The sequence below is a fragment of the Pungitius pungitius genome, chromosome 6, assembly GCF_949316345.1.
Source record: "Pungitius pungitius chromosome 6, fPunPun2.1, whole genome shotgun sequence".
NCBI classification, from domain to species: Eukaryota; Metazoa; Chordata; class Actinopteri; order Perciformes; family Gasterosteidae; genus Pungitius; species Pungitius pungitius.
In genome coordinates this window covers 1,827,623-1,840,190 of record NC_084905.1, presented here as the reverse complement: position 1 = coordinate 1,840,190, position 12,568 = coordinate 1,827,623, and the positions used below count along the sequence as shown (strand labels likewise).

Genomic DNA, 12,568 nt, shown 5'->3' with positions numbered 1-12,568 from the left:
CAAGCCTGTCTGATCCATGACCCTATGTCTGAGCACACGCACACACACACACACACACACGCAGAGCACATGTGAAGGCGCCCATAGTAGCTCAGGCGTTCGTTCACGTTGCCTTTTCTACAAATCACGCAGAGCGACGGGGCGGACGGAGACAACCCAACGGAAGAGGATTTTGACTTCAGATTGCGGGCACTCAGGGATTGAGAGAAATAAGAGCAGCGACAGGACAGAGCGCCTCCTCTTTCCGTCTCCGTGAGGGCAGACTGGTAACCATGAAATAAGCGGGGGGTACCATGACAACCAGACAACCAACCTTGGCGACCAACTCCGCGTTCTCACAGTCGGAGCCAGCCAGGCGGCTCAGCGAGGGTTAATCTGAGCCGGGTGAGTGAGTGGAGAGAGAGGAGAGAGAGAGAGAGAGGAGAGAGGCTACTGCTGTGCGCAGGAACGTTAAATATATTGTACGTTGACCAAAAAGATGGGGCGGCACGCTGGGGGGCCTCAAAAGTGCTGAAAATGGCCGAGACGGGTCCGAGATGTCGGGAAGCACATCGCCGGGGGCGTCTTCTTCTAGCAACCGTGTGGGGGTCATGTTTAAAATGTATCAATTTGCAGCCCAGGTGAAAAGGAGATGCCGTGCCTTGCACTCTTTCTGCTGCGCTGGGAAACCAGCACTGTGAAATTCGAAATATCATGAGGCGATGACACGCCACGTGAAAAAAAAAAAAAAAACACAGCCCCCGAGAAGGAGAGAGATGGACTGAGAGGGAGGGGGAAAGATTGCATCTGTGTGTATTGGTATAAATGAGACAAAATGGACCCTCGCACCCCTCACTTATTCACCGGCCACACCTCTAAAGATTGAGCCCTTTTCTCCTCTGGAGGTCAGCAACAGAGAGATGAAAATGCGGGAGGAGGGGAGGATATAATGAAGAGAATGATCAATACTTTGCCTTAATTAATAACCTCTGCTGGAGTCAGAACATTCAAGATGGCTTCATGCTCTCTCAGTTCAAGCTTCTCCTTCCCTCCCCCTCTCCCTTCTTCTACTCCTCCCTCACCCTGGCTTTATTGCTCTCCAGCACTCCTCCCAGTTCTCCACCTCTTTCCTCATCATTAATCTCTGAAAATCGTTGGCTACATACATTCCTCCCAATCGATGCGATTCCACCGAGGTCTTGTCTGATTTGCCACATGGCTGAATCCCTGGATGAATCTTGACTGGCCAGAGGAAGAGGGCCAGAGTGAGAGAGCGATGGAGCGAGTGCCCGGTGAGAGGACAGAAGCACTGAATGACAGAGACCATCATCATTATAGAACTTCGGCAAAAGTCACAGACAGTGAAGAGACTGCAGGCTGGGAGTCCTGGTTCAGTTCGCCTAAGGAAGAGTTTCCCCAGCCACAACAACCGAAATGACTGGAACAAGTGATGCAACAGCGCGCACACACACGCACACACACACACACACACACACACCAGGAGTTACACGTTCAAAAAGAAACTCACAAAATAGACAACACATGCGTCGGCAGCAGGGCCGGATCTAGACAGGCATGTATGAGGGGGCAGCCACAAATCTTGAGGGGGCATTGTGCTTAGTTTATGTGCTTAGTAGATTTAGTTTGAGGGGGCACAACATTTATTTGAGGGGGCCAGGCTCCCTCTTGCCCCTGCCTAGACCCGGCCCTGGTCGGCAGACGTGCAAAAACAAACGTGCAGACGCACACACGTGGCAGGGCTTTTGTTCAGCCCAACAGCTGAGATTGTGCCGGGCCTGGCTTCCTGCGCCACGGTTCTGATCCCCCCCCCCCTCCCTCCGATCTCTGAAGAGTCCCCTCAGTAAACGCCGGGTCCGTCGTCGCAGCCTTTCCTTCTTTCTCGCCTCAATTGACATTTTTAGGTCGCGGCTGCCAACTCGTTCCAGGCGTAATCTCTCCGCGAACGCCCGGGGAGATAGACACCTGGTGTTTGAGCTCGACGAAGGGTATCGAGATTATTTCAAAAGGCACACAGGTGACGGGTCGCCGGGAGTTTGAGCACCTGCGCCGCGCCAAGGAGACCCACGCGCACAACGAGGCCTTTTGTTTCCTGTGGATTTGCCGAGTGGCTTTTCCATTGACGGCATCGACTGAGCATCACCCACTCACTTGTCATCATCAGGAATATCATGTGCCGCGAAAACAGTATGGATCTCTCCCTCCGGACGGGAAATCATTTGCGAGTCCCCATTGATCGGACTCGACCACGCCCCGGCTCACCCTTTGCTATGAATCAACGTCAAATTAGCGGGCCCCGTACGTTGCCGCGCGATGTGTCGGATTCCCGGGAGCAGAGAGAGTAAATAAGACGAAAGACAAACAAGAGCTTTTCTCTCACCGCATCTCACGCTGCCACGGCGAAGCTGCAAACTGGCCCAGGCCCTTCCCTGGCAGGGGGAGACAACAAAAACAGCTGGATGCCCGCTCAAAAGGCCTTGTGGGGCCCAGATGAACCCCAACCAGAACTCTCCAGCAGATACGCAGAAGAACGGAGGAAGAGAGGGAGCAAGCCCCCAGAGCACAGATTATTTCCCTCGCTAAAAACGTCAATCAAGGAATCAAGGAGCCTACAAAATCAACCTCCGTCGTTAAGCCTGTCAATATACAAGTCTCACCCGGAAAAAAAGACAAAAAAAAGAAAAGGGACTTACACTGGATTAGAAGGCAGTGTTTTCCACACAATAGGCCTCTATTCCACTAATCAACAGCCTTCAGGAACAAAGTAATGGCAAAAAACGGCAGTGCTTTTGAAACGCTTTAGCGGAACAGAGCGGTGATTCAGCCAGTCTTAAGTCACTGCACTGGCAAAAACAAAAATCCACAATCTTGAGCTTTGTCAAACAAAGCTGAGGATTCTGAAACACATGAAGGCTGTTACTCCGAACCACACGGTGACGGAGACATTCAAAAACGTGAACTTAACACAGAAACACATGAGGCCTAATTCAGGATTAGGTACAAATAGAAGTTGCTTTGTAATTTCGCAGTGTGACGTTGTGCAGGTTATGAACAAACTGCTGTTGACACATTCATACCTCATACAAAACAGGATCTTCACGGGCCATCCCACGGGATCTGGCCTTTAAGCACATTCAAAGTGTTTGGCTTGTACATTTCATTGATATTTCTGTGACTTGAGTCCCAACCAGTGACCAGCATGCACTCCATATCTATGAAGCCCATCACACCCAAGGTAAAAAAAAGATGCATCCTGCTTAAACTTTGCGCTATACACAGAACCGTTCATGAAACCGTGCATTTGGATTTCTATAGAAACACACGGGTGCTAAGTTGCTAAGCTAAAGTGGGCCGGCACACGCCACCGTTGGGCCACGTGAGTGGCTGTGCAGGGGATTAGATCAGGAAGCCAAAGCAGAACCACCGTGCGTGTGTGTGTGTGTGTGTGTGTGTCAGGACGAGGCCTAATCACTTAATGAACAGTGAAGAGCACCACTCCTCTGTGCCGGACAGCCAGATCAACCGGAGGACTTCCGCTTTCTCCCGTCTAATAATACTGGCCAAACGCAGCCTGGGGAAAGCTGACGGGGGGGGGGGGGGGGGGGGGATTTATCCCACTGGACGGTCCCTTCGGCCACTCATAATCGAGCCCAGCCCATTGGACGCTCACACTTCCGGGGGCCAACCCCTTCCGTGGGGCCTGGGAAGGAGATGCGGCAGATTAACGGATGGTTCAGTGAATGGGATATTATGTCGTTAAGCTGAATGGACTTGGCACAGATGCCAGTAACCAAATGTTGTTTTTTGACACAGAACACACAAATAATAATAATAATAATAATGCTGGGAATTGCTGGACATTGGAAATATGGTCAAAACGCAAAAGAAAAATCAGACACAGACCATTCCAAATGAATATCTTCTTCTCAGATATTTCCCTCCCAGTGAGACACTGTTGAAATTTGCCAAATAAGAAGCCATCTGGGGGCCAAGCTGCTTCACACAAGCCATGATTCGCGCTGACCTGCAGCTTACTAGGCTTCCGTGCCTTTGACATCTGAGGCTAGCAGGGAAAATGCATCCCACACTCCCCCAACAATCTCAGACACAACATATCATCAAACGGCTGTACCCTGCAGACCACAGTGCCAGCTCGACACCAACATAAACAGCCATTAGACGGACTTAAGAGCTATCGGAAAGAGAGCCCGAGATCCTCCCGTGGACACATGTATGATCATGCAGCAGTAGCAGGAGAAAGGGAGATGAGCCAGTGAGTGTTAATGCTGCAGTCGTTATGAAAGAACCAACGGGGGACTGCAACATCCCAGTGAGAGATCACACTTCAGTCATCCCCACTCTGATGGAGCTACACACAGTACACGTGCAGCATGATTCGGGATTTGCGTACAGCCGGACTAAAATGTCCGGTCTAACTGTCAAAGAGGGGCCTCGGTAATGGTAAAGGCGCGCACGCACGCACGCACTCACACACACACACACACACACACACACACACTGACACCAGGGCATGGCAAAGAGACTAATTCCATTATTAGGCACTGGGACCAGGTGTATGAAGCGACACAGGAGAACATTTCAGGAGAGCATACGGTTTGAGAGAGGAAGCACTACATCTACGTGCACACACACGCGGCTGCTCAGCAGGACCAGCTGGACCTGGTAGGGGATGAAACGCCTATTGCAGCCGTTTTCGAGGACAGATTTTTTTTTTTGGTGCGGTGGAGGAATAGAAGAGTCTCTCTCTCTCTCTCTCTTGCAGGGTGCTGAGCTTTCAGGGGGACATGCTGCATCACCCCTGCCATCTCTGCCTAACACAGGGCAGTGGCTGCCTCTCCTCTCGCACGGTTCCACTGGCTGCAGAAGGATTCTCCCTCATACGCTCAGGCTACTGTATGAGAAACACACACACACACACACACACACACACAGGGGACAAGCCATAGCACGATGCAAACAGAAATAGCATGAGATAATGAGAACGAAGTCCTCCTTTACCATTAACTGTACATGTGCAGTCCAACTTTGACAAACTGCACTGTCATGGCTGTCTCTGGTGGGGGATAAAGGATGCGCTCCTTATTGAGGACGACCAGTTACATCCCCTGGGGAGGATGAATGTAGAACAGTGCGACTCTAATCCAGCTATGGGAGCTGCACATAGAGAAATCTGTCAAGGTTGAACCCGCAACTGCATTTCGGAAGACACCCCGCGTTTTTGCATGTCCGAGCCGATGAGGAGAAAAACGACTGCCTGCCGACTAAGAATAGATCAATGTATCAGCCAAATCGGGATTAACGGCGTTGTGTACTTCAATCACGGAACGGACACACACACACACACACACACACACACACACACACCCTCTCTCTCTCTCCAACCGGGCATACAAAAAGTTCATATTTATTGCCCACCGCACGCATCCACGTTGCTGCGCTTATGGGTGTGCACACACACACACACACACACACACACACACACACACACACACAATCCAACGCCGACGCACAACCGACATTATCCACGTGAAGAAACATCATCTAAATCCACACAAAAAAACTCGTCCCACCGTGTGAGCAATGATTATGTCAACTCCCCCCCCCCCCACACACACACACACACACACAAATCCCCACCCCGCTTGGCCGGTGTTTGTAACTAAGCGGTTAGTTATTTATCACCTGCAGACACACAGCCGGAGCGCTCCAATTAAAAGCGGTTAGCAGTCCGCGAGCTGCACCAACTAACCTGTCTGTCCTTTCCCCAGAGTCTTCTCCAAACGGTAAGGTCCCACGTAATTGGCATGTTGGGCCCCGCTGTTGTCTTTACCGGACGATGACATGTCGAATCGGTGTGGAAATTGGACACTTTGCGGTAGAGCGCAGAGAATGAAACACTCCTTGCTGGAGGTCCAAGCCGCTGTTGTCTTTCCTTTACTCCACAGCCTCTTCGCTTCTCTTTCTCTCTTTCTTTCTCTCTCTCTCTCACGCTTTCTGTCTCCTTTCTCCCCCTACCTCACTCGCTGTTTGAGGAGGTGAGGTTCTCTCTTTCGTCTCTTCTCTCCTACCGCTGCAGACAAGCCGCAAGTGCCTGGAGAATCATCGTCGGATTAATCTGCGCTGCCGCTGTGCGTCTGTGGGAGGTGCTGCGGAGTCGTCCGGGATGATTGACAGCGGATGGAGCCAACCAGAGAGAGCAGAATGCGCTCTATGTTGCCACCCTGTTTCTTGTTGCTAGAGCATCTTGGCTTTTTCTTTTTCTCCAAAAAAAAAGTTGCAGGTGGCGATTAAGAGATTTTAAAGCCAAATACACTAAATAGGTTGGTATTTAAGAGCAGTAAGCCAGAACATCAATGTATGAAAAAACATAAACTGAGGCATTTTTAAATATACATTGGAGTTTTTTGATTGAATCCGTGTTTTTTACAGTGTTTCTCTCTCACACACAAAACACTTGTTACAACCACACAGGGATGTGTGTGTGTGTGTGTGTGTGTGTGTTGGCCCTCTGATTCATTTCACACCCCACTGGTCTGAGGCCTCTGTCTGCTCCACACACACGGTCAGAGTATAGGTGTCATGGAACACACATGCAAGAGAAACACACATATATTCATGCACACACAGAACACACTACGTGACCTCTAAGTATTCTATATATAAGGTTGAGGGGGCTTCTGAAATATTAAGTAGAAGGAATTGCATCAACACCACATCATAGGCTTCTTCAAAGCCAAAGACATTCCAGAACGATTCTGAGGATTTCCTCTTAATACGCCACTGAATTATCATCATTGCATTTCAATAATTTATTGCCTGGGAAATTACATTATTGTAGTTCGGCGTCTAATTTCCATCCATCTTTCCACAACATGAAATACAATTACTTTAAACATTGCAGGAAATGAAATTCTTTTTAAGGCATAAATTATGTAGGTATAAACAAAATCAAAATGGAATGCATCGCAAAGTCTCACGAGAACGTTTCCCTGTGTCCTCACCTTTCATTCATGAGGCAGAGTTAACTTACTGTACACGCCCCAGTTTAGTGCCCTTGAGGGCCGTGTTGACCAATGTGTGTTATTTCCCCCGGTGCCCATCTTCACGCTGGGAGCCTGATTTGTGTGGGGAGGTGTGACCCACAGCGTGACCCACGTGACTGCACGCTGCCAGGTGGAGCGGGCATGTGATGTCAGTGCCAGGTGCCGGGTGGGCACCATCTCAATAATGCATCGTGCCCAGCGCTGGCACTGCTGGGCTCACCACTTTGAAGTGTTCCCGAAACATCTGTAGCTTGAGTTTTTAATCACCTTTCTTGTACCTCCCTGCTTCCCATCAATCCTTCTCCACTCCTTCGCAGCCTGCATTCCTCTTTCCCTTTCCTCTAAGACAAGAACTAATGACAAGGCTTCCTAGTTTGCGTGTTAGTGTGTGCATGTGAACATGCGTCTAAGTGCATGTTGGCATGTGCCAAAAAGACCGCGCCGCATTGTAATATTCAATCACCTGGATGAACACAATTCAAAGCACCTCATGGTTTGGATATTCAGCAAGGCAAGAATTATCAAAGAGCCCCGTTAGATAACACACATTCACCATCCAACGGATTGCAATCGCCTGCTACTGCAGGCTCGAATGGGATGTGAATACCAGAGGTGTGGACTCGAGTCATGTGACTTGGACTCGAGTCAGACTCGAGTCATGAATTTGATGACTTGAGACTCGACTCGACAAACGTACAAAGACTTGCAACTCGACTTGGACTTGAATACCGATGACTCGTGACTTGACTTGGACTCGAGCCCTTTGACTCGAGAAGACTTGCTACTTCCCATGAAAACTAGGGGAAAACATTTTCACACCACCGCGCCGCGCTGTTTATCTGCATCTGTCAAAAAAATAAAGTTATTAGTTAATCAGTTATGCAGATGTTGCATGTGTTCACGTTATGCTCTGTTACCAGCTGTAGTTACGCGAGACAACACGAGTTTTGGGGGGCCGTGTATGCGGAAGTGTTCGTTCGGCGTGGTGACGGCCAACAGTGACCGAAGTTGAGTTGTTTTATATAAATAAATGCAGCGGAGTTGCAAGCCAGTCATCGCCTCCTTATTTACGCTGCAGCATTGGGGTGAGCGTTACAGCACTATAACACAGTCACAGTCGATCCACCATTACCCTTCCCTTCGTAGTCTAGGTCTGTGAGGCAGCGCACCATCACCCAGGGTTCCCCGTCCCCACTATAATAAAAGGACTCGAAATGACTCGAAACTAAAATGGTACGACTTGTGACTCGACTTGAGACTTGCTTGTGACTTGCCTAACAGTGACTTGATCCCACCTCTGGTGAATACTAATAGTGTCTTCACAAACAACGGATCAACCTAAGCAACCCTGTAATGCAGAGCTAGACATCACGGGATATTGTGTACGGGGAAAGACCTCCTAGATCACAAATACTATCGAGTTCATTTTTCTGTTTACCGTTTGCCCAAGAGAAATAAAAATTTTTTTTTTTAAAAACAGAGGGGGAGGTTTACCAAAAAGTGGAACACACTTGATGTGTGGCGAGGGTCCAATAACCTTCGGAGGTTAGAGAGGGAGAGCCCCGGCTGCATAACACCTCCACCGCACCACTATATCATTAGCAGCTTCATGGCAGAGTCTCACTGACTCAACAGGGGGCAATGAACACATTATGTTACACTAAAGGATTTTACACACTGTACACAACCCCACCCAAATTGACAAACTGGCAGTATTAAAATGTTTCCACCCAGGAAACAACTGCCGTGCACATAAACACACGCAGCAGCGGCCTCACAGCCCTTCGGGGTTGTACAAACTGGTTATTGCCAGGCCAGCCGCGTGCTAGGAAGCTGCTCGCCATTGGCCGGGTCGGGCCAGAACGGTGCGCTTGATTAATTGGTGTGTCATCCACATAGAGAGGAGACGATTAGTGTTCATCTACAAACATTTCGAAAAAAACTGGAAGGGTGAGAGATAAATAAAAAGGGTGACTAAGACTCTGCCTGACGTGTATGAGTCATCCGTCGAGCCAAACAAGGTAACGTAAGAATAAAGGGGGCACAGAAGTTAAAAGCATTCTCCGATCACGTGACCCCATTTCTCTCGATAGTGATCGCTTCCACCTCCCAATGCGAACAAAAAGAATTGGAGAGGGTCAGACTGCGAGAAGGGCCGCTGCCAAGGCCAACAGGGGGGAACAACAGGACACACTTTCCATGTTCCGCTACACAACGTCTCCAGTGAGATCCACACAACGAACAGCGAGGCATTTTCAACTCCATCCCTGTAAGTCTGAGAGACTGCGTGTCTCGTCAGCAAAGCAATTCTCAACGAAATAGAAGACGCATGAGAAATACAACGGGTAATCCGGTCCACGCACACAACAAACATGTGGCTTTAGGGGCTCAACAAAAGAAAGGACGGCTCCACTTGCAGAGCGGCGGGGTGTCTTGTTGTTCCACGTAATCGAAGCACACAATCATCTGGGCCGCGGAGGACACTCCTCGTGCACATCTCCGAGTCGAACACCTGGGCCCCCGGACGCACAGCAACACGCGTCACGTGTCCGATAGAACAATGGCGTGGCTGGTGTTCGTTTTCAAATGTCACCACGCCGGGCTGGTTGTACGCTGGCATGCCCATGAGTGAGGATGTGGGGGGAATACTCACCAGAGGGGGGTAAGCCTCTCCCCTCACAAGCACAAGGATGTGTGGGAACACAGCTGCGGCTGCACTGCCCCCTCTCGGTAAGGAAAATGCATATTCTTTCACTCAATCCCCCATTCCCGAAAGCCCCGGACTCCCCCCCGCAGGGACATCCGTGATGCTCTAATGACAGTGCTTGTTAGTCTACACTTGTCATGTTAAACTATATCATCGTTTTTTTTTTTTTTCAGGCAAGACGTTGGCGGAGAAATGACCATCGCAATCTCACCTCTCTGTACTGACATCTTTGAATCACAACCACATCCATATGACCCAGTTTAGCTCTGTTTCCTTCTCCGTGGAGCTGCAGCCCCGATCCGCACTGTAAGCAGCTAAATATGCTGTGAAGAGGGAATTCTCTGTTTTTGCATCCCGGATCCGCACAGCAAATGATCACCTCTACTAGCCCTGATAACAACTTTTTTTTTTTTTTAACAAATAAGCTCTTGGAAACAGAAATAGGTGGACAGATGAGCTGCAACTATAAAGTGATTGGCTGTGGAAAAAAAATACAACGAGTGCATATTTACACGCACAAACTGTAGACACCTGATCATTAACACAATCGCACACAGACGCACACAGAAAGCAAGCGTTTCCTCTTTAATTATAGCGTTCGCCGTTGCAAAGAACATAATTGCAGTATAAGAAGAAAACTGTTGTAATCATGCAAAGGGTTTGGCTGTGGCATTGGATAATTAGGTTGCCTGCATGTGCCTCACTAATCACAGGGACATTTAATGGCAGCATGGGGTGAAGGACTAAAACAACTCCATTTAGCTGTAATAAATTCACTTATCACTGATTCAGTGTGCATGGTCCCTGTTGTCTTCTGGCTCATTATCAGGTTTGAGTTTTGAGAAAAACAAATCAAAGTATCATCAAGTATCAGAATGAAACAGTTCCTCCTCTGTGATCACTGCCTGTAAGTTTCCAGGGAAAGAAATAGCAGTGTATTTTTGTGCACTTTATTTCCCGAGCACTTCAAGCACTAAACAATCAGTCACCGGGTGTTTATTGCTTGTTCAGGTGACCTGTACATTTCTGTACATTATATATTACTAAAAAGCAATTGTTTGTGTACACTTTTCCCAGTTGGGGCGCCAGTTAATCTCCTAACAAACCCTCCACAGTTTCTCACGTACTGTGTGACCTGACCACAGGAAAACGGCCTTTTGTAAAAGCCTGTTTGCAAACAGCCTTTTAGTCTGTATTAAGATGCTTGTGGGCCGACCACACAGGTAACCTTTCCCTGTCCAAACCTGCCTGCGTACCCTTGAAAACGACTCACACACACACACACACACACACACACACTAAAGCACGCTTTCCTCTCTAGCCAATTTGAAATCCGCTTCCGGCAATGTCATTCGCTCCGGCGTCTAGAGCCCCGCGTCTGTGCACAAGCTGCATGATCTAATAGACTAATAAACATATGGTGCATTGGGTATATTGTACATTGTAATGCATGCAGTCTAGTGTCTCCCCCCCCCCGCTCCCCTGGCCATACATGTGAGCTCACACACAAAGAGCCCGTAGAACAATCTTTCCATTTCTAAGCTAAAAAAAAAGAATCTCCTCACGTCACTCTGAGAGAGGCTAATTGGAGAAGCAGGTACGTCAGAAGATACGAGACACTTGATAACACTGCCTTGTAATTGCTGAAAGGATAATAAAGAAATATATTTTCTAAAGAGCTAGAGGCTGATTGTATGTCTCTGTGCTGCAGTGCATCATAACCTCTGCTCCAGGCTGCATACAAAACATACAAAGTATTATACATATAGATATGTTTGAAATTGCGTTTTACGTATTATTCTTTGCCGTAAGAGAACACTGGTGAGACTTACCTATGATTTCTGTAATTTCATGGGCTGTCTCAGCATGAAGTATGTGAAATATGAAAATATATATTCATATTTATGCATGTCTTACATTGCAAGTGCACTGCTATGATATCAATCTCCTGTTTGAACAACACCGTCATGGCCAAGGTCACTAAACCTTTGTGTTAGCAGCAGTAACAGGTTTCCAGGCTCTTAAATGGCTTTAATTGCATGCAGCCCAGGCTGCAGAGTTCAAGTGGCCCGTGGCTCTACTGAGAGCACCACAACCCCATTCATCACCCGATAAACTGAGATACCCTTTCATCAAATGACTGATGCCTTCTGGAAGTCGGCTATTCTGCTATTAGGGATCCCACTTAAAGTCCTAAGTTAAATAAAATGAAAAAATAAAACCACATGGACTAAAATAACTTGAATTACTTTTAATTGCATTATAGCTGTCACAGGAATATGAATGATGCATAGAATTACCTCAATAATGACCACTCTTTATAATGGCTACTGTTTCTTTAGAATATATTCATGTTGTTGCCACTTTATTTGTCAATGTGGTAGACATGCTTGATTTTTTACAATAACCGTTTGTAAAGCGACATTCAGGGAGATTATAGAGGTACAGCTACTGCTCAGATAAACATCAACATGGCATCTATAGAGCTACAAGAGCTACAAAGTCCTACTGGCAGTAACTTGCGGTGGCTTTTGTCTTTGTCTCAGAGGGAGGAATGGAGGGAGGTTGAGGCTGGGGAACAGTGGGGGGGCGGGGGGGTGGGGGGGGGGGTGACGAGAGGGAGATGGATGGAGAACGAGAAGGAGGCGACAGACGCGGGCGATGCAGGGGTGGCTCAAGTTGTCGGGGACCAGCAACACTGGCAGATGCATTACCAGCGACATCTCCATCCCCGCTGACGCCCCCCCCCCCCCCCCCCGCACACACACACGCGCACACAGGCACAAAAAACACAGATGAA

General features: G+C 48.4%; 1 protein-coding gene across 2 annotated transcripts in view; it reads right to left on the bottom strand.

Annotated features, from left to right (window-relative positions):
* Positions 1-6,114, bottom strand: part of brsk2a (BR serine/threonine kinase 2a) — a 134,744-nt gene extending 128,630 nt beyond the window's left edge. For both annotated transcript variants that reach the window (XM_062563065.1, XM_062563066.1), the window contains exon 1: positions 5,768-6,114. In XM_062563065.1, coding sequence (XP_062419049.1) covers positions 5,768-5,861 — 94 coding nt within the window. In that variant the 5' untranslated portion in view covers positions 5,862-6,114. The remainder of the gene's footprint in view (positions 1-5,767) is intronic.
* Positions 6,115-12,568: the final 6,454 nt, after the last annotated feature.